The sequence below is a fragment of the Fringilla coelebs genome (genome assembly GCF_963513975.1).
Source record: "Fringilla coelebs genome assembly, chromosome: 1".
NCBI lineage: Eukaryota > Metazoa > Chordata > Aves > Passeriformes > Fringillidae > Fringilla > Fringilla coelebs.
This window is the reverse complement of record NC_140028.1, coordinates 132,959,392-132,987,241: the sequence shown is the minus strand read 5'-3', so window position 1 is coordinate 132,987,241 and position 27,850 is coordinate 132,959,392. Positions and strand designations below refer to the sequence as shown.

At 35.3% G+C, this 27,850-nt stretch overlaps 1 protein-coding gene across 1 annotated transcript; it reads right to left on the bottom strand.

Moving 5' to 3' along the window:
* Positions 1-2,374: 2,374 nt before the first annotated feature.
* STAM (signal transducing adaptor molecule) lies at positions 2,375-24,899 on the bottom strand. Its single transcript, XM_084226989.1, has 13 exons — positions 24,768-24,899; positions 18,177-18,252; positions 17,996-18,091; positions 17,320-17,466; positions 16,950-17,040; positions 15,769-15,961; positions 15,343-15,437; positions 14,022-14,110; positions 12,342-12,429; positions 9,750-9,804; positions 9,254-9,407; positions 8,564-8,739; positions 2,375-7,421 (listed from the first exon to the last, which is right to left on the bottom strand). The coding sequence occupies exons 1-13, from the start codon at positions 24,833-24,835 to the stop codon at positions 7,172-7,174; spliced, it is 1,578 nt and encodes a 525-aa protein (XP_084083115.1). The 5' UTR covers positions 24,836-24,899; the 3' UTR covers positions 2,375-7,171.
* Between the last annotated feature and the right edge of the window lie 2,951 nt (positions 24,900-27,850).

The following is a 27,850-nucleotide window of genomic DNA, read 5'->3' as shown; positions in this document are numbered from 1 at the left end:
TCAGTGAGATGCTTGCTCCTGACCCTGCGTTCAAACTCAGGTTCAGAGAACCATGACTTCTCTGCCATTCTTTGGAGACTTCCATTTGTTCTTATGTAAACCAACATATTTTTATGAAAATTATTGTATTACCTATAAATCATCAGGCCATATGATTTTTGCTGAAGGATTTGCATAACCATTCTACAGCATACACTACGACAGTGTTTCACAAGGCAAAGAAAAAGTCTAATTTGGGGAATTTTTTACAAGTCTAAAAGCCATTAAAACAAAGGGAACTAAGTGTTCACACCCCTTTAAAAGGCACAGCAATTTGGGACAGTCTGGCACACTGACTGCAAAATAATACACATCTGCATAATCAACTAACACCTGAGGATGCATGAGTCAACAGGGGTGAGCCATCACAAGGGGCCAGAAATAGTGTGATTTCAGTAGCAGTCAGTGTCATTAGCAAATCAAGATTCAAAACCGTGAGTGGTCCAGGTATGTATGTATTGAAGGCTTCCATTCTTTCAGATGTATTCTTCCTGTACCAGACAGTGATCAACAGAGACACTGACCAGCCAGTTTTTGGTACTGAGCAGTGTCCCAGTGACAACTGCCAAGCACCCTCCACCTTCCTGCTGCGCTCTGTCCCTCTGCGAGGCTCCGAAGCACAGCTGCTAAGGCAGGGGATGTCACCAGCATGGGAACATGGGGAGTAGGCACCAAGCTGCACTCTTTGTTAGCAACCACAGCTGCATGCAGAAGGCCTCAAACCCATGCTGAACAGTGTTGAGCAAAGCCAAAGCAAAATATTAGGTGACAAAATTACCATATTCTATATATTATAACAGAAGATTGTATGCTAAAAAAACATGGGTATTTTAGCCGTATATGATTATCTTCATTAGTGTGTGTTGTCCATGTACACTCCCAGGGTTGATGTGAATTTTAAAAAGTAAAAATCAGCCTTAATCAGTGGAAGTTCTCCCACAGGTTGTCTCATAATGGCTTAATTCTCATTTCTCACAGAGATCACAATCAGTATCAACAAAAACTTGACTTAAAAAAAAACTTGACTTAAAAAAATCTAGAAATTTAAATTTAAAAATATTGTGAGAGAGAAAAATCTTTATCCTGCAACAGGGTAGAATTAGATTTCAAAAACTAGTTAGATTAATAAGACAATTCATTAAGGTCTCCAGCTTCATAAATATGATATGAACTGAGTGCTATGAAGAGATGAACCAGTTCTTCAAATGTTTAAGAGCTGGTTCCAGCTCCTTAAATACACTCATGCTTATCTCTTGTCCAGGTTCATGGCAACAGATTTTACAATAAATTTTAAATGCTATGAAACAAACTCTAAAAATCTATTTTTATCATAGGCATCTCAACAAAAATGCTTTCTATCTAAAAGAGATAGGCAGTAAAGCAAACTCAACATTAATTACCTCTCCCTGATCCAAAACAGAATGAGTTTCATTTCTACACAATCTGCAGAACTTTTAATTCTGTCAACTGAATAGATATTCTCTTGAAAGACACAAATTATCCTACTGAACTAACCCACAATCAACATAACCTATTGTCCTAACAGGTTTGGCTCACATTTTTAGGAAGAGATCCTAAGAATAGGCCAAACTGATACTGCTCACTGCTCCCAAAGTCCCATGCATGGTGCCTACATCAATTTAAGCAAGAAATTTATGCTTAACATTGTTTTAAGAACACAGCGTACAGCTGTCAAGTCTATTAAGCTTCAATTCTGACAGCACTTTAAGATTCATAAACCAGGTTTTAGCCTGATCTTCAAGACATTTCACATCGATCAAAAACCAGGCTCTACACTACTTTGTGTTGCTGTCATCAGAAATTGAATGAACTGTCAAGCTACCATAGAATCAGCTTATTCATCTGTAACCAAGTATATATATCAGACAGTACAGACACAGTTGTTTCCATTTGTTCTTTAAAATCCCTTTAAAATACTGATGCTGTATTTAGCAAAAGATAGAGGACATGCAGCATACTTGAAATAAGGTCTACAATGAATTATCTGGGTCAGCTGATGGAAATCAATGACAGATTGTGTTTAAAAAGATAATTTAATTTATGTGTAAGCATCAATCAAGAACAAAAAACCTTCAAGTCCTCCCCAACCAGAACAAAAACCCCACCTCCACCCCATCTGAAACCAGAAAATGTAAGTACTTCTAACAAACCTTGCTTATTGTAGCTCTAACTCTTTCCAGCAAAAGAAGTCCTTTTCAGATTATTCTTCCATAAAATTTATAAATTGACTTTGCAACATAATGAACTAAATACTCCAACTTTAATATTTTGCATTCATACCAAAAACAATTAACAGTTTTTACAAATAGTGTTATTTACTAAAACAATTCTTGTACAATAGTGCAGTATATCTAAATATATACATATGCCAACATCAAAGGGAGCAACAAAACAAAGCCAAACAAAAATGCACTTTGCTACTGTGTACACTTTATTAAAACCAAAGCAGACTGCAGCAGGATTTTCTTTTTCATGACACAGACAAAAATTATTTGGATTCCAGAAGAACATGCAGGATAGAACAAAAACTGCTACCACCTTTTTGCCAAGGAAGCAGCATGAAAAGGGAATTTTAGATCTGCAATTTACATAGTAGCAAATGGAATGTTTTTAAACACAACCATCCTAATTTAAGAAACAAGGCTTCAAATGCATGTAGTGTTTTTTACATACTGAAACAATAAGTTCAAATGTCAAGGCCTTCTCCATGTTTTCCTACAGTGTTGGACAGTGTATGTATGAAGGTCAATATTCCTCACTGCAGCTGAAAATCAGAAAGGAGTAGCTGTAGTGTGGAGTTGATCAGCTCTACTAATGCTGAATAACAGAGTAAAAAATGATTCTGCGTGCTGTTGGCAATGGTTTTTGTAACTTTTATTCTACCTTGATCTTTAAAAATATCGCTTCCAGTTCTTAACTGGAAAAATTATGCTCCCTTGTTCTTCAAAACAGATACATACATGTTCTCCAAAGGAAGGTGCAGTTGTGTAATTCAAAGTGCCAGTAGCTGCTCTAACTAGAGATGCCTTTTTTCATTCTGTGAACCCCAGCAGAGAAGGAATAAGACAAGACCTTTGTATATAAAGACTGCACAGATATCTTTGAAATACAAGTGAAAAATAAAGTAAGTGATATTAGAGAAAAAAATTGGAGAATGAGGTATTAAGCAGTTCTCCAGTGTAAATCTGATGTTCCTGCCATCTAGAGGAAATCAGAGAACTATAGCAGCAGCCTAGAGTTGATCAGCAAAATATGCATATGGTATTAAAAGCAAATCTCTCTGTTACATCTAACCATTTGCAATTTGGCAGAATTTTCCGAAGTTCAAATTTATTTCAGTTCTCCCTGCCTCAAAATTCATGAACAGTATTTTGACATCAACATACTGTGACATGAGGGCAGTATGCTGCTCCACACCTCTTGAGAAGCATGCAGGAGTTCTTACATTTTGCTCCTTTTTACTGCTGTCTCTATGTGCTTTGGCCAACGACATTACAGACACATCTACACAGAACCAGTTACTAAACAGAGTTGGACAAATCTATTGTGACTGTTCCTGCAGCTGCACACTCTGGAGAACACTGCCATGATGTCAATAAAGAAAATTTTAACACAGTGCCCCAGTATTTTTCTTGAGAGGTATTACAGTAAATCTTGACCCCTTTGTTGTGCCCACATAAATTGAGATGATACATATGGCTAAAAAAATTTTGCTCATAGAAGTGAAATGCACAGAAGGCACTTTCCAGAGTTTGCTCCAGTTCATGCGCACCAAGACACGGAAATGCCCCTTCTGAAGTTAATTAGCATTTTTGTATTCCTCAATGAAAGGGGTAAGTAAAAAAGTGTTCTACAAACTATCTGGAAGACATTTTAGCCTTAAACTGACAATTTACATTTAAAGAAACAAGACATTCAAAAATCAGGTCTTCTATTGGAATATGAATAACATTTCCAACGATTCCTTACTTTCAAACATTTTACATTCTGACACTTTATTTAATTGCTAAAAAGCTTTTCCACACAGTAGCTGTACGTGTGCTTTCCCCTGCTCACTAACATTTCAGTGTTCAACACCATAAAAAGGTAAAACATAAGTGAACTTGGTCAAAACAATGCATGAACAAGGAATCTGAGAAGAAATCATGGCAGAGAAGCACCAGCAATGGCATCTCCAGGTTCATGATAACAAACCAGCAGAGAGGAGGTGAACTGAAGTATCATTTTGAAGCTGTAAGAGTATGAGAGGATGACTGTATGAATTCATGCAGTGACATCTAGCAAAGTAGGAGAAGGTATCACTTCAGTGTATCAAGCATACAGGGCACAACAAAGCAGAAAGACATTTTCTGATTTAAAAAAATCAACATGAAGTAATACAGCTCCAAATTCAATTTAATCCAAAAATTGCACGTGAAATGGAAAATGTAGGTTGCAACAGAAACACTAAGACTTGGAACCTAAAATTATAGTGACCTACTCCACCAGTTATAGACAATGAACTCTGATTCAAAGTCAACTAAAATTCCCAGCCTGCTATAGGAGATACCTTAGAGCAGTGACTTTAATAAAAGTATGAAGGAAAATAGAAAATGTCTATCTTTTTTCACAACTTTCATTATATTGAATTTAAAGGGGCACAGAATTTTAGCAAGTGGGTTTTTTGTCATGATGAACATGAAAGGTGATTATTTTAATTTTCATAAAAATGGATGAATGACCAAAATAAGCAAGTTGGAGAGCAGAAAAACTGTGATGCACATAAGGGTTCAGTGTTCAAATGAGAAACCAGGATCCAGCATTTCTGTAAATCAGGGAAAAACTTCAATAGTTTTAAAAACAAAGATAAATTACTAACAAAATGTATTTTTTCTGGGTCATTTCTGTAGGGAAGTTCTACATGCCCTTATTAGGGAACATGTGATACAACATGTGAAAACCTAAGAATACAATTGTTAATATCAAAAAGACTATCTTGATGCTTCAAGCTTCTCCTTGAATCAGGAACTAAGAACAATGGAATAAAAAAATTATTTTCACTTTTGTGTATAAATTATACATTTCTACACATTGACTATCTGATTTTGGAATAAGATACCTAATGCACACAGAAAACACTATCTAAATTATACTACAAGTCCTTTCTAAAGACATCACTTCTTCAATCCGTAAAAAGTCATCCATGACACAGTATGTCAGATTATTATTTTTTTCTTTAGTAGTTCCTTTCAAATTCCACAACCTTTTGTGATGACACCAAGTACTGAAATAATTATTGACAGTTTGCAAGGATGCTTAAAAATTTTAGAGAAAACAAATATGTGAAAATCCTAGCATTAGATCAAGCAGCTGGCTAGAACATCCCCAACTGGAACAGATCAACCATGGGCACATTTTGTAACCACCCCAGTCAGAAGTTATGCAAAGCAGTCATCTGAAAGTATCTGGCAAAACACTGATGTCAATTAAAATAGTGAAACAAAGGCATGTTAGGTAACTGTGAACAGATGCAGGAGTACATGGGACAACAGAGTTCATTTTATAGTATAGTGTACAATTGCAACATTTAATTCCAGAAGCATCACACTAAAATATAGTACAGAAAACAAACAATTTCTGACATACACACAGGACTAAAACCAGATCTGATGTTAAAGCCACCCAGTATTGCTCTAGTTGAATTAGAGCTGCTGGAAAAGATGAAACAAGGATACATTACAAGATGGAATACTAACACAAAGTAACAACAGTCTTTGTACAAGAAACTCTGCTCAAGCACACCTGAAATGCTGCCTTCCATTACCACATTTCTTTTGCAGCACTTCATCCACAGAAAGAAAATACCTTGCTTTACAAAGCCATGTGGCTGAGTTACTGAGGAGCACAAGGGTTTGAAACACGCTAATGCATGTTGCTGCAGAAGAGAATTTAAAGTAACCTAGAAGTGGATTTAGATGAGATGCCCATGAACTATTCAAATTATAGAAGGGCTAAGAAACTCAAATGGTACAACTGGAAATTGAAGACATTTAAGGCAGAAGTGTTTGTGTTAGAACAGTAAACAGAACAAATTGTTAAGCAAGGCCACAAGAGATATAATGAAGCCCTGAAGGTTTGTTCAGCAAAGTGATTTACATGTCCATAATTCTCCATGTTCTAATTAAGAAGACTTGAATAAAATAGTGTAATTCATGTTGTGTGTTCCAGTTTAAAATTCCATTGTTTCACTTTCAAATCAATTCCTCTGTCTTTCTTTGGTGTAATCTCTACCAACACACATAGAATACAGTTCTGGTTCTCATTTTAAAAAACAACTTGGAAAAATAAATTACATGCTTCTCATGATAAAATGCTGTTCTGTTTCATGGTCCCATGATATATTTAGCAGCCTCTGAATAGTAGTTTTAAGTTAGTAATTATGTCCGAAGCAGAATCATAATTTGCTGTTATCCCCCCAAATTATTTACTAGTTAACAAGTTTACTTTGGTAGATAAGCTATCTAATAATCATGATACACTTGTGTTCAATTCAAGAAGTAGTGAAACTTAGATAAGTTTATAAATTCATATATAGACCTTAGCTTGTAATTGTAACCATGATATGCAGAAGTACTGGTTTTCCCGCACTGGAAACAGACATTGCATCTGTCTTAAAACTAGGCAAAACTATGAAATGGTTGTCAGTTCATGATTAAAATAAAACAGTAAAGCAAATTATTTTTAAACATTGTGTTAAATATATTCACATGACCACCATAGTTATACGAAATGGGCACTACTGCAATCACACACTATATGTACATAACATATATGCCACAACAGTTTGCAATGGTTGAGTTTTCACAAACTAGCCAATTTAACCATACATAAATAATCTTGTACCAATTTTAGGCATTTTAAAAGGAATTAAATTTCCTAAATATATCAGTTCTTCCGCAAAATTAAAAAAAAAAATCCTAAAAAGTCAGTGCAAATTGAACTTGTTCACCAAGAGAGATTCTTATTAAGCTGAGGATAAACAAAGTTTAAGAGATTAAATGAAGGAACTCATAGAATCGCCAACCGCCTTCAGCAGAGGTTAAAGAAGATTAGGAATCAGAAGTCCTGGATCCTATAGCAGAGCCTTCTGTGAGTAACTGTGCTGTGGTTGTTGAGGTGGTGGAGGCTGCGGTTGTTGTGGAGGTGCTTGCTGACTGCCTGCTGTCTGTGGCAGAGCTGTAGATGCTAAGTTATAGTTTGGCACCTGGGACATATTAGTTCCAGCATTCTGATAAGCAGCAACATCAACAGTACCAGGTGGTGGACTATACACTGAAGGCTGGTTAGAGTAGGTACTTCCAGCAACAGAACCAACCATGGCACTGAAAAAAAAAACCAAGACAACAAAAATGAGAGAAACAATATTTAAAGTAGAATTAACAAACAATTTAACAACAGAACAAAACTTCATTGCTTCTTCAGTTGTTCTGTTTATACACACAAAAATCTTCTAACTCTGGACACATTGCATATTTAAAACTGTAGCCAATGAGTATTCCCATTAAACTCAAACACACTCCTCAGATTTAAACATAAAGTAGACACTCCCCATGGATTTAAAATTAGACCATGTATCTGTATTTCTGATTTATTTTAAGGTGCAACCTGGAGTACCATCTATCTTCCATTCTGCTCATAAAAAAAAAATCAAAACCCAACAAACTGTTTTAAATAGCAATACAAGTCAGATGATTATGCAGAAACTCACTTTATCATTGTATGCTTTGCTATCCCAAGTAAATACCTCTGGGGACAAAGACTAACAAATACCTTAATGACTCAGATGGATGTGTCTCCCAACTTTTTAGAATAAAATTACTTTCCACAGAGAGTAAACAAAAGCAAAAAACCCAAACAAACAAAAACCAATTAACAAAAACCCACAAACCTTTCCACAATATAGGTAACAACCAAAACTTAGCATCTTTGGCCATCCAGCCAATGTAAAAAGCCTCTTTTAGCTTTCTTATTTGGGCAAGCTGTACAAGCTTTAGTCAGTATTCATAGCCCATTTACTTTCCCAAAATGAGCAGAATTCTACCTATTCTTCTGTGGTAAGATATTTGACAAAGGAACAGTAGAATTTACACTCTCAGAATTTATGCAGAGCCAGCAAGAGTAGCATATAATCTTCATTATTAAAACTATATAAAAAGTTATTACTAATACTACTAAATCATGTCTGTACAATTTTTCTCTAAGTTTTATATAAAAAGTATAAAGCTATATCAATTACATATTTTGTACACAGAAAATTTAAAACTATATAAAATTTAAAAAACAATAAAAATCTTAAGAAGTTTGTCAGGAATTTTTACCAAATACATGACACCAATAAAAAGCACTCTGAAAATGATTGCACTAAAGTATCATTCAGTTGTGTTTATGATTATACTTCTGTAATTAAAAAAAGAGTCTCTGTTTAAATTGATTTAAACTTGAATAGAAAAATATTAAAAATTACTTTGTGTAAGACGTCTGTGCAGGCTGACCAGGAATTACTGAGCTGGCAGATGGTGTAACTGTGCCTTGGCTGAGAGAAGGGAGCTGTTCTGGAGGAAGATTGTAACCTTGAATGTGGCCCATCTGTGCACTCCCTGCCACCAAATATGCATTACCTTGAGTTTGCCCTGGATAAACCTAGGAAGTTAAATAAAGCAGTATTAGAAATAAAATACAAGAAAATTTGCTATTTAATATCTGACTTTAGAACCTAAAGACTTCTCAAATATTTTTGTTTCCTTTTTTTCCTAAATATCAGTGAAGAGTATTTAGCATTTAAATTTCTAAAGTTAAAAATGGCAATGCTTTCATAACACCATTTTCATGTTGAATTATCTATGAGTAGATAGAGATAAATTGTACTCCTTTGGCTGCTTATTTTCTTTGACCCACTATGCAATGCCCTGGCAGTTTTTTTTAATTTTATGCAATTTAAAGCCCAGGAAGGGCTTTTTCATTGATCAAAAGGATATGAACATAAAAACACTAAAAGCATTTGAACCCATAAAAGAAGAGCATCCAAAGCTTGTAGCTGAAAACAAACACTTTTATTTTTATTTTTTTACATACTGTGCAAACAAACTAAGAGAAAACACAGCTCAGTCAGTGTGAACTTGATAAGACCAATGGCTATTAAAGGTTACATCCATACCTGAGAGCCAGAAACACCAGATGACTGCATGTAATACTGCTGGTTTTGTAGTTTTGCATACATGGAATACATTGGGTCCTCATTCATCAATTTGTTATACAAAGAAAGAGCCTCCATTGCTTTAACATTGAGCTCTGAGAGTTCTGAATGTTTCCTAGAAAATATATATTACAGTTATAATACAGTTTATTTTACAATTTAGATAACTTTATTATAGGACAGACAACACAGAGTAATTTCATTAAGTGTGTTAAGAGACTTTTATTTACTGTGAAGTGATGCTTGACAAATGCCAGAAAGTCAAATGGTACAACACTATAAATTATTATGTGATTATGGGAAAAAAGATCTTTAGACCTCTTCTCAGAGACACTACTAATAAATACACATAATTTCTTTGCCAGTATTCACAGAAATTAAGATATTATCAAGTAACAACTCTGGTTTCTAAGAATGAATTTTTATTTCAGTAAAAGCACAGGACATTTCTTTTTACCTGTCTATATCCTCCAATTTTTCATCTATGAGAGGTCCCATCTGGTGGCACATTGCTAAAATAGAAAGACATTAAAATATATCAGAGTAATAAACATTTCCATACTGCAAATTCAGAAAGCAATAAAAAAATTAGATAGAAATAGATGCTAGTCCAATTTTGTTTTAATTCATTACTATAATCTGTATGTCAAAAAATTTTTAATAACAGAGGTAACGTTATGAACTCAAGAATGAGACCCAGCTAAAGTCTTCAGTACTGGTACAATTTAAAAAATATATTTTAAAATAAAATAAAACACATTTAACATCCAGAAAGTATAAAACTGAAACTACTTTGCATAAAAGGTTTACATGAATTGAAATCTCTTCTTAAAGGAAGATTTGGCACTGCAACCTAGATCATGTGCTCATCCAACTTTACCACAAGAAGACTATGAAAACAATGAAGCAGAAAACTGGTTGCAATGATTCAATCATCTGCACATCAAAGACACTAATAGCACATTAGTCTCACTAGAATTCTAACTGGGGGAAGGGGCTCTTTCAAACCAGTGACTTGTGCAAAAAACAACACCAAATCTTACCAGAATCAGAATGAAAAAGCATTAAAATTAACAAAAATGCACCCCATGCCTCCTTTCTGCACAAGGACATGGAGCTCAACTACCTGCCAAGCAAACCATAGCTAATTAGCAGAACAGCAGAGTTTGTCAAATGTAAAATAAACAGACACAGAGGCTGAAAGACAAATTTAGGATATTAGAAATGCAGAAGGCCCTGAAAACATCTGAGCCATGACAAGTGAAAGGACATCACTACTGAGTTCCTTGAAGGCAACTCCAGGTGAAAGAGGAGTTGTATGAGAGGTACCCATCTGCTTCTTTGAACCTGGGATCAGTAATACATTGGCAGAAATGCTGGGAAAAGATGTAAAAGCTGTCAAGGTTCTGCCTGCTTTTATGTATAGCACAAAGTGTGGCAAAAAGCATGGCAAGGATTATTTATATGTCTGTTAACATGATGATTGCACTGCTGCCAACCACAAACTCTAGGCTCCTGAACACATTAGGATGAGCTCTCCAGTTCAAAGACATTTGTGACTGGACATGTGGATGGCAGAAGAAAATGAAGTGGTTTTTCTGTCAAATTTTTGCTATAGATGTGTTTTGAGTCCTTTGTTCCTACCAGTGGTGGGAGATGCTGATCAATATTTGACAGAAAACCACTTCATTTTCTTCTGCCATCCAGATGTCCAGCCACAAATGTCTTTGATCAGCATCTGCCACCACTGGTAGAAACCAAGGACTCAAAACACATCTATAGCAAAATTTTCAGAACCTATGCCAAAAACAGTAGCTCACCAAAGCCTAAGTAAGTGTAGAGCAAGTAATCTTGAATTAGCATTGTAGAACTAGATGTAGCCATATGTTTGGCAAGTGCTGTTGCAGGTAGCTGAGGAGTAATCATCTGACCATACTACTGCCTGCAGATTCTAGGAGCAGTCCCATGGTTCAATATAAAATTCAGCATTGCTTCAACAATCTCAAAATGCATTTTGAAGCAACTCCTAAAGTAAGTCATATCTGTAGGCTGGTTGACAAACATATATGACATCTCTTTCCATGCTTTAATTTCTCTGCCTCTGTCCTGGATCAGATACAGGCAATCTGCTTCTTAGACAACAGCCTCTATAGCTATATTTTGGACTTGAAAGAATAAAACCAGTCATGTTTCTTTTTACCTCTCTTTAGATTCAGTGGAACTAGAATATTTGCAGACATTGCTGACGTGAGTTTCTAAAAGAGGATTCATTTACAGACATGATGAAGCAGATGGTTGTGGAAAGATGGGAGATATCTAAAAGTTTACAAACCTATGCTTTTTTTAATTATTAACTTCTAGATAAATGTAGAAACTGCCATTTTCTTGACAAAGTTTGGTGTCATCTGAATTGTCAGTTTAAGCCTATGTTCTGTCTCGTAATCGGGAATTCTCTTTTCTTCCTTTTGCAAATTCCATTTCAAAAATTTTGGTGCATCAGCCTAGGTAAAATGATCTATAATGTCTCTATGAAGAGGTAGTCCAAACAATGACTCAAAGAGTAGGATAATTTGTAGCACTCTATGAGTTATTTGTAAATATTCAACTCCTCCAGAAATACACATAGAAGTGAAAAGCATGTTGGACACCCACAGGTCTATTCTAAATCTCCCTAGTATTTCTGCTTCCTCTCATGGAATCTTCCCGACACTCCTTTTGCCACTCATGCTGTGCTACTCTGTGAAGAAAAAAAATGATGAATAAATATGACCAAATTAAGTATTTATGTACCTTGAAAAGGGAAAAAAATTTAGGAAACAGTTTTATTTAGAGAAAAGAAGATTTGTTTTAAGTTAACATTTTTCACTTTGGTCTCATAGATGTGGGAAACAAGAAGTGAGAAGATAGTTCTGGCTCAGGCATTTTTCTCAGGCATGCTTCTCACATATACACAAAGCTGAAGTAGTTTCAGCTTAATTTAAATTTGTGTTGATACAGAAAATTACCAGTGAGGAAAACAACAATGAAAAAACTCATTCTTTTTTGTTACCCTCAAGATGAAGCAGTTCTGGGAGGTCTGGCTGGTCATCAGATGGATCAGCACTTTGTAGCATCTGCAAGAGTTGGTCCATTTTATCCTGGAACACAAATTGTATTATTAGGGCAAATGTGGCAGCATGGGAGTCAGCACTTTCAGGATGGTAAATTAAAGCAGCTGTTCACAACAGCCATTTTGATCTCTTGGCACTTGAGAATCAACTAGACTAACTTTAGGAAAATGCAAGTTATACACGCTACTTTACTTGAACAAGGAAATGCTAAATGAGAAAAAATAGTGGTAACAAGTGGAATGTGCAGAATACTCCTTTATTTCTAAAAGTCCTTCTAACTATGTATTATTTTCTGAGCAGTTCCTATTTTTCCAGCCTAGATATTACATATGTAATACCACCACCTAGTGGGATTAGTAGAAATGTTTTGACAGAATACATTGAGAAAGTACTTCAAATTCACTGAAAAGCAATTTTAAGTGCATGAGGCCTATTCAGTACATGAGCCATGTCATTACCAATGTAATGAAGTGCTGTTTTAAGATGTTTGGAAGCATTCTGAAGTAAATCCCAAGATAAGTCAAGCTTAAGTAAGGAGTTTAAATACAACCCTTTTGTAGAAAAACATCAAAGGTTAGAAAACAAACAGGCATAAAGTCTTTGAAAAATATGTGTCGGACTGAATTATATTGGGTAAAGTACCAAAAACATTACATGCAAATTATTTTTAATCATTTATTAGCTGAGCACTATCAAAGAGCCTTTTTCACATTGAGTTATATAGGTTGTATGAAAGAAAATCATGCTTTGCCCTCCTTAAACCATGGAAAGGTTTGGAAAAGTCAAATTAACTACTTCCTTAAAAATGATACTGTGGCCTATTTAAAAACAAAAGAAGGCACTGAAACAAAAATCAACAATGGACTCACAGAAAACAAAAGCTGGAAGGCTGAAAGCTCAAGGCAGGCCTCAGATAATCTATTTCAGCAGGTTACAAACTAGTATCTCCTGGGAAGAAGAGTTTTTGAGGTGGGATTTAAATAGGACTTGAAGAAGGCAGTAACTGATTTCTCATTTCAAAAAACAATGACAGAACCCAGGTTGAGGTAAAAAAAAAATGGGGAAAAACTTCCTGGATTGAATGTTCCTGGAAACCCTACACGATCACTGTGGTGAGATTGTAAATATCTTACAATCTTATCTACAATATCTTGCAATATTATCTAAATATTACTTACAGAGGAACAGAATTTTGGACTTTTCAGGGACAGAAAGAGATCTTTCAGTCTGAGGGTAGACAGTGGTGGTTACACTGGAAATGAATCTAAGTGAACAGTCAGGATGGGTATCTCTATGGTATCCTGAAGTACTTTAAGCAAAATTTGAAAGTAGATGTACCACTCAGCACTAAGATTCTAGCTTGGAGGTAAACAGATGTACAACCCTCAAGTAGGGCCCTAAATGGAATACAGTTCCAAATTCAGTTTCAGAAATTCTTAAGAACTTCAAGACCCTTAAACAAAAGAGAATACTGAAGATTTTATTTATTACTTGAAAGAAACCTCTTTCCATGCTCTTTTTATCATATTTTTGAAAAACGAGATGAAAGGGTTAAACATCACATATTTAAAGGTCCCAGCAGTGCATTTTATACCAATCAGTATTTTTGCCATGCTTACTTCATCAATATAAACGGGTTCTGGTTCAGGTTCTATTGTCTCTACTTGAACTTCATCACTGAACTGCACTGTTTTCTTCTCAGCTTTCACTGTAAGATAAACAGCCAGATTTAATTTTACAAAAGAAAAAATAAACAGTGACATAAATATTATACAACTAGTATAGGTTATAGGTTCCTTGCATTTGAAAGATCTACAGTGAAAATTTAAAAAATTAGTATTTTATTGACATTTGAAAGCCACAGACCTAAAAAATTTTCTTATCTGTAAATCACATTATAAAAAAAGAGATAATTTCACACAAGCTCAGCAGACATGTGTTTTAGCAAGCAAATGGCTTTATCATAGTCTCCCTACACATAACGTATATTAAAAGGTCATCAGGATAAAAAACTCAGAAAGAGTGATTGGAAACAATAGGACTAACAAGTCAAGTTTAAGATAAAACTGATAAAATCATCTCTGACAAACTGAGCCTTCTTTTCTCCAAAGCGAAGTCCACAACTGAAAGGTCTCAAGATTCTCTATTCCTTCTTCACCAAATCTTATATGCAAAGCATCTCATTATTCTGTAGTGGAGACTAGCACGAAAAAGCTCTTTATTTAGCAAAAAAGCCAAATATGACTCTAATTAGCTAGTCTTAGCATAGCACAAATGACTGGGACAGCATGTAATTCTGCTGACCTGCTCATACTTCTAGCACCCTCAAATTGAGAGCACAGAAGATTAATCTTGCAAACCCATGAGATTTACAGAAATCAGTTCTAGAATCTTGAAGGCTTATCTAATATTTAATAATTTTATTAAATATTTAAAGCAGATTGGATGGATATAAACAAGCTGCATGTAGAAAACCCTCTGTCCACTATGCACATGTACATACCTACAGTAGGTAGGTTTCTTGAACTATTTGAAGACTGGTAATCTGTCTCCAAGCCCTATCTGCCATGAGGCCTTCAGTTTCGTCTCAACTAGATATACGCCATTGCAACTGGACAAAAAGGCAATTCTGAAAAAAAGCTGCTGCTGCCCATGTTTATTAGGTGTCAACAAAGTGATTTCATGAAGTGATTTCACAAGTCTCAAAGAAGCTGCTGACAAAGGCAGCAGCAGACAGCAGCATTTTTCAGCAGAAGATAGTTTGGGCAACCTTGGTCTGACTGTTGTTTGCGATAGCATAGCAAGGGCTCCTCAGTTTTGCTTCAATTATCACATTAACTTGCAACTGAACTCCATCATAAGGGGAAGAAAATCACCCATGAGCCATGGCAGAGTTAAACATATATATATATATATATATATAAATATAATGTTACTTACTCATTTCAGGCTCAGCAGAAAGATCAGCTGTTACAAAATTAGATGGAAACAATCCTATACCCTGATGAGTTTCACCTTTCCACCAATTTGGATCACTGAAGATTAAAAAAAAAAAAAATAGTAAAGCCCCCATGCATCAGAAATCCCATATTCACATGGAACTTTCCTAGGAATTGCACAGAAAAGGCTTTTATATTACTAGCACATAAATATAACTTGCATATATGCAGAAATCTCTACACAGGAATTTTTATGCAAATACATTTATTTGTAAAAAAATTGAGAAGATAACAAAATAAAGTATTAATACAAAAATATGTTTCCATGTATTGTATTTCAAGGTATGCTTCTACATAGAAAATATAATTATTTCTAATTAATTTTTACAGTTTAACATAATTCTAGGAGGCTTTCTATATAACTTACCTGTCATCAAGTATAGTTATAAGTTCTCCAGCTTTAAAAGTTAGTTCATTATCTTCAGCAGCCTCAAAATCGTAGATTGCACGAACCTTTCGGCCCTCATGCTTGTGGTTTGTTAAAAGGCTTGAGGTGCTGGGATACAAACTGGAAAGTGTTGTCTGCTGTTGCCTTTGTTCTTTTAGTGACAGCTCAATAGCTACAAAAGAAGCATTACTCAGATGAAAATTCCCTATAAAAATGGGTTGATGGATATGAAAATTTAATTCTGTGAAAACCTTTAGTATAATTCTATTCCTGTTGCATTTTAATGACTTTATGTCCTTCTCTTAGAATTAATGGCAAATAACAAAGAAAGCAAAATTCTACCTATGGATTTGCTGAGGCTTCCAACATGGACAGGATGAATAAATAGCATTTAAGAACAAAGAGAATAACTCCAAAAAGTCATCTCATTTTTATTATATTATTGTTACAGCCTTGAACTGATGTAAAATATTTACATTCTTATTTTACATTTCACCATGTTAAACTTTTCCAGATTGCTTGAAACATTAAAAAGATAATCTGTTCCAGTGCACACTGGTTCTCTGTTAGACAGAAGCCCTTAGCCTGGATTCACAGAATCAGATTTACACAGATTGGCTGAGGTTGGAAGGCACCTCTGGAAGTCATCTGGTCCAATCCCCTGTTCATTCAGGGTCACCACAGCTGACTGCCAGTGACAACATTTTAATATCTCCAAGAATAAAGACACCATGACATCCCTGGGACACCTGTGCTAGTCCTTGGTCACCTTCACTGTAAAGTCCCTCCTTAGTTCATAATTAACAAAATGATATTTGCTTAAACAAGCAAAAATTTGCTCCTTCCTTTATTTTCCTCCCAATCATTCCTTAAATAATTTCACATTTCTGGATCATTTTCAATTAAGTTGACTGAGCAGAGAAGTTTCACTCATATTAAACTTAGCTCCATTTTGCAGAAAAAAATAGATCATATTTAAGAAGGGGCAGCAAGGACACAAACATTCTGAAACTCATGGAGATATGCTTTTGAGACAGATCTCTTTAAAAGTAGACTTTGGTGGGTTGACTATTGAAGAAACCATTAGTAACACATCCATATTGGCTACTGCTCATTTAAATAAATCAATATGCATCATGTCAGCAAATAAATGCACTCACCTTTAGCTAAATCCTCCTCTTCCTTTTTGGTGGCTACTGTACCAGGATCTTTGGCAACTAGAGCTGGACTTGCTTTTGCCTGTTCAGCAGCCTAGCCAAAAGTAAAAAAGTAAAAGATGTAAAAATGAATCCAAGAAAAAACTGACAGTGCATTAAGTTCACCATTTTGGTTTTTATCCATCTGCTATATAAAAATCTAAAATAATTTAGAGCATTTCACTCCTCAAAGAAAAGTTTTATTCAGACAAGGTAGCTTTCATTCAGCTTGCCAAACATTCTAGAATTCAAGACTACAAACTGTAAAGTACAGAGCTGAGGATAAAAAGAATTTGTGACACACTTTGAGAGCAACCACAAAAATTTAATATACCTGTGAGCCAATAGCTGGGAAAGTAACTCCTTGCTCCTTAAGATTTTTTATCATAGCGGATATTAAACTAAGCTGTGGGTCATTCTTGAATTCATCAGTCCATTCCACCATAAGGGCTTTCAGCTTTTCACAAACTTTTGGATGACCCTGCATGGACAGTAGAAACTAGTTAAATAATGTAAGAATCTGATCTTAATTTCAAGTAATTGCATGTTACTGTCAATATAAAACATATAGATACCTTACTTTGTAGTCAAGTTTAGGACTCAGTCTTTATTAGAAAGGGAGAATAATATACCAGCATTGTGTTTGTGCCAGTACAGTATGTGCTAGGCCCAAAATAAAGTAAAATAAGATTATGTAGAACTCCCTGTTTTATCTCCATTTCATCATATTTGTATTTAATGTTTTACTGATGTTATTTAAAGTGAAAATATAGTAGCTTATTTATAAATTAACACACCACACCTCCCCCAAATGGAATATCTATGTTAACTAGTATAAAGTGGCATTCAGGAAGTTCTGAGAGCCACAGTCTTTACAGTAATCTTCTCTCCTTCCCCTCCCCTGTCTTTCCAGTCCTCTAAAAGTAGATTCCATTCCACTTTCAGATTACCCCAATTCTCTATCTAATTTCACTTACAGGTGAAACATAAAAGTCAATGCAATACATTACCTTATTCAACACATTGCTTACTTCACTGGCAAAATCTCTTGAACAGACTTCTAAATGAAAGATTTTGCCACAGTTTGATACACATGCTCCTAGAAGCTAATGAAAGAAAGATTAAAACTTAGAAATTTTTTTGCAATATAACTTTTCAGGAAAAAAATGAACTACATTAAAAAGAACCTACTGTTAATGCTTGCATAGCGACGTGTGGATCTTTATGGTTCACTCTCTTCATAATAGAGCGGAGGCAGTCTTTAGGCCTAAAAAACACAAGATAGCCTTAAAAATATGGAACGGAATGAATATTTCCTACTGCACACGTGACAATGCTGACAACATTAACAGATAGCAAGATCTCCTGAACACTGTGAGTAAATTATTTAGTAGCTTATAATTCAAAACAAGAACATTTAAAAATAAATTAAACACCATAAACAGTTATAGCCATTTGTATCAGTAGGTATCAAAACTTCTCAGTAATTTTTATTACGTCTTGTACTTCGAGCGAATTACTATAAATACTCCAGAAATGCATCAAATCCCTTACAATTAGAGAACTGGAATGCTCTGTAGTCCATGCACCTACTCCTCTATATTTCACATATATGTGTAAGAACATTTCCTTACATACTGATTTATCAACATCCTTTTGCTACTTTTTTTTTTAATTGCCACCAAATTCCTCAGAGTCTCTTTTAATCTACAGAAAAACATTTATAAAGAAGACACGTAATGAACCAATAATTTATTAAAAAAACCTGTTAGACAATCTACATCAAAGTTTCAAAACAATTAAATACAAAATTCAAGTCTTACCTATGTTGTGGTAGATAGAAATAATATGAAAAGCAACTTCAACAAAGAATTTGAAAGGGGACTTCAGAAACTATAGCATATTAAAATCTATGTGACTTTCTGATACTTTGTTCCATCTATAAAGTAGAGGAAAGCTGAGCCAGGCAGAGGTAGGAATTAAAAAGGGCATACAATCATTATCTGTTGAATAGCCTTGGAAAGATAACCCTGGAAGAGGGTAAGTAGAGAAGGAGGAAAAGAGAAGATAAATTTAAACTAAGAGATTTTACACACTTACGGAGTTTACACATTTATAGCATGGTTGTCTTTGGAAGCAAAAGTATTTTTCTGTTGAACTGATATCCAAAAACTAACATGAAACTCAGGTATAAGTTACACTACTGCTAGGCTATACTATATTTGGCAGTGTCCACATTTTACAGAAATGTCCACCTCATATTTAGTGGCACTAATTATAGAAAGTGCTGTCACACAGCACAAGTATATATCATTCAGTGTATACCTTCATATACCAATTATTACAGATGATGGCTTTAAGGCAAGTACTACCTTTTATCTATTAATTATCCAAGATTTCTCACATGTCCATGTCAATTGAGAAAGAATACAGGCTAAAATTGTTAGAAATAACTGCTTTCTTTAACCATTGGTTTATGAGAAGGATTAACAATGTGATATGATTGCAAGCTCAAAAAAGTGCTTGCCCACTGTGAAGCCAGTATTTCTAAGGCAGGGTGCAGGATCAAGAGCTTAGCAGTTCAGGAACAGGATCATTAGCCTATGATGTTTTTTACAAAGGAATCCAAAGTCTGATTAAAAGTAATAAGAAAGCCTCAAAGCCAAATGATCATCCACATGTCTCAAATACAATCTACTTGTTCATATATTTAAAAGAAATTATCAATGGTTGAGTGTTAAATGTTTTTTAAATACTCAAATGTTTAAAATAAGAGATCTTTGGATTACATGTAGATAAACAAAACAATCCAGGTGTACCAATCTTTAGTCACACAGAGTAAGAAGACCTATTCTAGAAAGGCCTGTAATTCTTATTTTTACTTCTAATTAATTCATTGTACAATTTGGTGTGTAAATTATGAGAAGCACTATGCAGAAACCAGAGGGAAGCTAGAACTTTGAGTGTAGAATTCTGTGCACTTATTAGACATCTCTCCAAATTGTACAATACAAATGTTCAGCCACAGCTCCGCTCCAATTATGATAATTTCAGAGGCACCACAATGAGTAGTAATAACAAATAAGTAGGGTGAAAATATGGCAAGATATAATAGAAGCTATGTATCATACGTGTTATCATATGGTATCATAAACCAATTCATATAGAAAATACAATGCATTTCAGGTTTAGTTTTAGAAAGTAGAAAAAATTCTGATTATATTTTATTTAACAAGGACACAATTAGCAGCATTTGCAATCTAAAATACTATTCTGCACAAAACATTTCAGATATGTTCAGGAATTTATTGTTCATTTACAGTCTAAGTAACTCTGTGGGACTCAGCTTTCCTCCTTGCTCCTTCAGAAACAGGCTGGTCACAAAGCTTCCTGGTGAGCCTGTGAGACATACACTTCAATTACAATGCAAATGCTACTGAGATTGCGTAATGTGAGGGGGGAAAAATGGAAGACACATTGGAAAACTATCAAGTAAGCAAGTTTGCTGTTCTCTCTTGCATGAACAGGCACAAAAACAACCAAAGAAGAAACAGCTAACCAAAACACTGGCTTCCTGAGGCAGTGATTAATCCTTAAGGAATCAAGACAAAGTTAGGCAAGCAGCAATATGGACAAACCATTTCTCAATGACAATTTGCCAACACCCACCCCCAACAGAGAGCACTGCAATGAACATTCTATTTTCTCAACCCTTGGTGTAGCCTCTCAGCCACTGAATCCATTTATTTCAGCCATCTTTTTTTTTTTAATTAAGTAACTTTTCTGGAAAAAACCTGAAGTTGTGAAAGTTTCAATGTAGACTGGTATGTCTCATGAAATAAATAGTACAAGTGTCTCAAAGCCAAATGCAAACCCAGTTGGAGTTAGGAACCAGCTAGCACTGAAATCACTGAAAAAGGTGGGGCATCTTTGCTAAAATATACCACACCTGTCCATTAATTTTTCCCTTTATCCTATTTAATGAACCATCCAAATTTATAAGGTTATTTTATTCTGAGATGATAAACTATAGATTCAGTTTTGTAAGCATTTTCATTGTAGAAAAGCAACACTATGCAAAAATCGATAGCTTTCCTGCAGTCAGATTTAAAATGCCAGTCAAATATACAATCATAGAACATCCTGAGTTGGAAGGGACCCCCAAATATCATTGAAGTCCAACCCCTGGCCCTGCAAAGTACAGCCTCAAACATCACTCCATGTGATAAAAATTTAAAAAATTTTTAAAATAAACAAGATTTAAAGAGTGCTGTACAAAACCAGGAGACAGAAAGGATTGCCTCTAACAGTAAAACCTTTGTTTTAATCATGTTTCTATGCTGAAAAGGCAACTTGCTCATTGAGCTAATATTGGCAAAAAACAGGATGCAATGTGACATGCAACTGCTGAGCTGTATGAGCTCCTAATGGAAATTCAGAGATTTTAAAAAATGTTGTCTCATCATTAGACAAATTTTAGATCATCTAAGAACCTGATACATGAAACATGCAGAAAATGTTAATTCTGTACTACACAGAGTAGTATTCCATATAGGCTATTGTAAACAAGTCATATTGTTTAAAATATTGACTTATTTTCTGTCTTCCCTGTGTTTTCCATAAAAAAATCTAATAGCAACTCTGATTTTGAAATTCACAAAAAACCGAGAAAGTAGTCAAAGAGAGGGATTCAGTGGAATTCTAACTTGCTAAAAATCTGGTTTAGTTGTTTGGATTAAAGGAAGCAAAATAAAATTTTCAGCAGTTTGTAATTCTCGGTATGGAGAGTATCACAACATAAAAAATAACAGTAGCAATTATATTATGGAACTGTAACTAATTTATTGTATGAGAAAATGCAACACCTTTGTAGCATAACAGGTTTCCAACAATTAATCTGGATACCAACAAGTTTGCAGACAATGTGCTATACCAGAAGTGGTACTTAATGAAAAAGTGGTTTTTTTTCTAGGCTGCTGCGGCTTCAGGTGTAAGGCAATCCACATCTAGAATTCTGCAGGATGCAATGAAGCTTATAGACTAGTACAAAGAAAATCCACAAAGGAGAGATTTTTGTAATCTAAACTTCTGCCAAGAACAGTAACAAACAGCTTGTACTGGAGCAGAATTGGTTAAAAGATTAAAGCCGATCCCAGTTAAGAAGACTTGCATCCTTGTCAGAGGAACTTAAACTGCAGGAGAATTTCAAACAGCTAAGCACATCTCATTTAAACTTCTTAATGGGAAACATTGTCTTTACCTTGCTACTGCAGGACATAATCCATTAAAAACAAAGAAAACCCACTCTCAGCAAGTTTTAACAGAATCTGAATTTAAGCAACAAGTCAGCTGGCAGCCTATTACAAGCAGGATAAATATTACAAAGGTTATTAAAGTCCCACTTTTCTTTTATAAAACAATTTTATTAAGAAAAATATTAAAATACAAATACACAAAAGAAAAAGACCAAAACCAACACAAACAAAGCTCAGAAATCCTAAAAGAAATTTATCTGCATATCACCAGAAGATCTCTAGCTTTATCTGTACTGCTGTCTCTTGCATCTACACATATTCGAGCACTGTTCAGGCTATGTTGCTGTGAGACTAAATTTCATCTGTGGAAATCACTGTGCTTTCAGTGATTAAATAGAATACTGAAACATTCAATAATATAGTTACTGTTACAAGCTTGGCATCAATGTGCTCAAGGAATAGAAATGCAGTTTTACATATAAAGACTGATAAGACTTAACAATTTTCCAGCTGTTATCTTATCTACAGTTATACACAACAGCACAGAGGCCTCAATATGCTGTGCTATTTTTATGTACTCCTCCAGAGACCATCTCTAATCCCAAGGAATAAGATTATTTGCAAACCTGTCCTTAGGAACAAAAGTCCCAGGTGGGACTTTGCTGTCTGCCATCTCATACTGCTTCTAGCAGTTCTACAAGGCAATCCAAGTCATTCTCAGAGAAGCCTTCCAGTGCATCAGTGGCAAAACTTTCTTCTTGAGTTTGTTCCATTCCTAAATTTTTACAAGAAATGCTTCAAAAAGGTGTATTTAAAACATTTCCAAGTCCTAATACTACACTGACTGAAAGCACTATAAATACTCTCCAATTATGTCTTTAAACTGTATTTTTTAGTTGCTAGTTCAAATTAGACTTTACCTTTTCTTGTCCAAAAAGTAAGTTCATGCATAAATTCTATGCAAGAGCTCAGTAAATAATCACACATGAAACATTAGCAGCCCTATTAAGATGTGTTTTATTTAGTATCACATCTCCAAAATGTACATTTTCCAAAGCCCTGCTGACAAAGAATAGCTTCTGAAGACAAGAAGAAACACAAAGCCTGTTGTTTTCTGTGACAAAGATACTGGTGGTCTGATGGTGAGAACAATGGAGGGCAGCAGATGCTTTATACCTTGGTTTTAGCACATTTTTGACATACAGCTGAAGCCCTTGTAGTGTCCTTATCACACAGCTAGTGAAATATGGGCTGAATAAAGACAGGTGGAAAACTGGTCTCCTAGGCTCAAAGAGTTGTCACCTGTAGTGCAAATTCCAGCTAGCAGGCAGTATCCTTCAGGGATTTCTGCTGGGTGCAACAGTGCTCTCAGCAACTTCCTGACCAGAGCAAGTTGGATGGGAACATATCAGTACACTAGAGGCCGTGGATAATGTTCAGAGGGACCTGGACAGGCTGGAGAAATGGGCAGGCTGGAAGTTCAATAAGAACAAGGGTAAGGTGTTGCATTTTAAATGAAGCCAGGAGCTGACCACATGAGAAGCAGGAAATTATCTGCAGGTCCTATTGGGTGAGAGGTGTCAGCAGTGCAGCCTGGCAGCTAAGACAATCAACCACATCCCGGCTTGAACTACAGGTCGGCACAACCAATAAGGTCAGGAAAGTGACCCTTTCCCTCCATTCTGCACTTGTAAGATTGCATCTGGAGCATTTTGTCCACTTTGGTGCTCCTCACTGCAAGAAGGCAATTTACACACTGCAAAGTCCAATAGATAGCTGCCAGGGCGGTCAGGGAGGGGTCACATACAAGGAAAAGATAGGAGAGGTGCTTTCAGCTTCGAGAAGAGCAGCCAAAAAGTGGGGGTTACTGCTTTCAACAAGCAATTAATCAGAGTATACACAGAAGATGCAGCCAGAGTCTTTCTTAGAGCTGCACAGTCACAGGGCAAGATGCAACAGACAAGTTGGAACAGTAAAAATTGCAAACAGATTGCAGAATTTGTTTTTTATTTCCTTACTTCGTAAGTAGAACTAGTTAAATACTGAAGCATGTTGCCCACAGAAGTTGCAGAACCTTTGACCTTGGAGGCATTCAAGACTCGACACGGTCCTGAGCAACCTGATCTAATTAGACCTGTTTGAAGCTGGGGGGGTTGGACTAGATGACCTCTGGAGGTCACTTCCAACTTAGATTATGATTCTCTAAGAAAAATGCTTCATGAAGCTTCCTTGGTTTACAGTGATCCTGCTAAAACATATAAATTTATTTTATCTGTTACGCTGGCGAAAAGCTGCTCTACACAAGTCCTAATTTTAACGCATCAGCCAGTATCTCCAAAGCAAGGATTGCAAAATATTTCAGCAGAAACCCCATACCTTTTCCTTTTACTTGTAATCAATTTAAGTTAAATTCAGCTATTGTAGAAGTTTGTAAAAGATAATAAAAAATTCATTCCTCTCACCGGGGTATGAGACTGAAATAACGGAATTTAAAACGTTTGGGGAAGAAATTCCTGAAGTTACTTACCCTGTGCGTGACTGTCCAACTTTATCACAGATGTCTAAGATGAGGCCCCAGTCCTCTGCAGTGTTCATCTCACTGGTTGCTTTCTCTGATAAATAAAGTATAAGTAAATCAAAATACAAATTTAAAAAAAAATTTAAATTGTTAACAAAGACATTGATATATTACCTCTTTGCATATTTTTAAATGTATGAAAAATCCCTATACTTAATGAAACTCATATATTAACAATGTTGTATCTAATTCTTTTTAATTTTCTAATGTTCACTTATGACCATTAATTTTAATTAATAAACAAATATATTTTGGGGTTGTTTTACCACATCAAAAAGCCACACACAAAACATGACACAAGCAGCATTGCTATCAATGGATTTTTTTTCCATTTGAACTATAAAGTTTAATAGCATATGAATACCCAAAGCATTGGTTCACTGTTTGCAGAGTCAGATACAACTGAATTTATCACCTTCTCAGACAAGTGCTGTGTCTTGCATTTCCTTTCATGAATTACATCTCAACAAGAAGGATTTAAAAAGTCATCATAATCACTAAACTTCTATATTCCCATTCTTACTTCTACTTTGGATGATATATTTCACTGTTTCTTTTCAGCTATAAAGATTGCTAAACCAAAGTTAATTTCAGAGAAGTCATTGTGACTCTTCCTCCCAAATTTTTTGAATAAGACAAGAGTCCCTGGTAAAGACTAAAGAAACAGAGAGATAGAGAAGAAATAGATTCAATGTCAGAAGAAAAAATAGACTCCCTCCCTATTTGTCCCCCACAAAAGCTTAGTTACAGTAAGGATAACAATAAATAAAAGCATTAAAGGAAACTGAGCCTTATACTGCAGCTCAGTAGAAGATTATCTGAACACTGATACATCAGCTCAGGACTGGAGAGCATAAAGGAATGCACCTGCATTTTTAATTACTAACCAAAAAGGAGGAGAATGGGCATAGAAATAATACAGAAACTTCCCTGCTCTTCATCTAATGTTTACAGCTTCATCTACAAAACACAAAATATGCCTCAGCACTAAATACCATCCTTCAGGGAATGTCTTGGACTACTTAGTTTTATGAAAGGAACCAAAGATTTTCTATAAAAACTTTTCTGCCGGGAAAGATTCATTATCTAGATTAGCACTGGCAAAACTGCAAAGACAAAGTGAAACATCTAATCTCCACAAATTACAAGGATTCTTCATATCTAAGTTGATGGCTTTTCCTATGAATGAGTTTCTATGTCCTACAAATTGATGTAGGTTACAGTTAATTCATTTCTTAATTCAAACAAAAATGCAGAAAAGCAAAACTCTATGGTTATGTGCTCCTAAAGTATTTCTGAGGAAAAATTCAACACTGACATATATACAACTGAAATGATAACACATCAGCTCTACTGCCTGGTGCAAGTAAAGAGCAAAACAGTATAGGGAAATCCTAAATGGAAGTTAGCTACTATTCTGTATGTTCTCTCAGATAAAGTAGAATGACATTACCTCTTCTCTCTAAACCCTATCAGAAAACTTGTTCAATTAGAAAAAGCATTCATAATCAACAGAAATATCGGGTAGACATCATGCTAACATCTAGCACTAAGATATACCAGCCAATCAACCAACCACTTCATTTTCCTTTCAGTCTGCTCTTGTCCAAATTCATGCTTATGACTAACAATCATAGAGATTTGTGATTTTCAGGTAAGACACTTGAACTCAATGCCTTGCATGAACCATCACAGACCAAGGCAGTCTTCTGAAATTGCAGTCTATGCACATGGCAGCTGTTCTGCTCCAAAGACAGTCTCAACTCTGTGCACCCGAACTACTTTCTTGAAACACAGAGCCTGAGTTTCCTATTCCTACACTGAGGTCCTCAGACTGAAAGCAGCTGATAAGCACAGTCCAGAGACACAACAGACCACATGGAGGCATTTTACTTCCAGGACTCCACTGCTTCAGTTCGTTGCCTGCTCTACTGTAGCTGGACCAGCTCCAGATGAGTGCCTGCACAGTTCTCTCCAAAGCCTTCAGCTCCTGCCAGGCTCTGAGCTCGCACAAGGAGCTCACAAACTCAGACTGGTCATTCTTGCCTAATGCTGCACTTCAGTTGGCACATCCTTTAGCAGAGAGATGAGCAATCCAATGGAACTGAAACCTTGGTCTTTTCCATTGTTGTACATAACAGACAGATGTCTGTATTTTTGAAAGCAATTGATCCTTCTTTCCTCACTAAGTCAGCAAAGAGAAATGACATAGCAATCGGTTATGTCTTCTACAAACCAAGGAGTAAACTAATGCATGTTTAATGTTTTAATATAACAGCAAACTGTGCTTTATGCTAATTTAAACACTTTGGCCAAAACTCCAAATAAGATAGCGATTGATGAAATCCCTGATCCACATTAACCACACTGATTATAGCCTTTATTTTAATTCTCAATGAGAACATTTTGCAAATCTATCCATGAGTACAAGTACAAGTTTTCTGCTAACTCGTTCTTTCTTGGCAGTCGAAGTTAGTCCTATATAAAAAGTGCCATTTGCTTGTAACACCTTCCCCTAGGACATTTCCTCCACCAACAAACACTAGATAGTTTCTTAGTAAATTTCAGCCTGAAACCAAGTTTCACTGCATACTTTCAGTCTTCTGTAGTAACAATCATCCAATAAATCAATCAGATAATGAAATTAATGGTAAGATAAGAGAAAAAAAATTGCCTCTGGAGTTCTACTTAAATTCTGTCAAAAATGAGGGAAGTTAAAATTTAAGAACATACTGAGAATGTTAGCTGCACACTGTCTGAGCTGACTGCCAACAAAAAAGGCCTCTTACTAATGCTATGTGAAACACAAAGGAAAAAGGACTACATCACAGCTCCCTTCCATGAAGCTGCCCCACTCAAATTCAAGGCATTGTTTTCAGAGCACAAGCAAGGCCTACAATAGTAATTTTAAGCAGTGCAAGACTGTACAATCATATGTTGCATCAGGTTAATTTGTAGTAATTAATAGTTATTATTAATCCTAATTACTATAAATAGTAGTTAGTAAAATAGTAGTTTTAAAATTTTTAAAC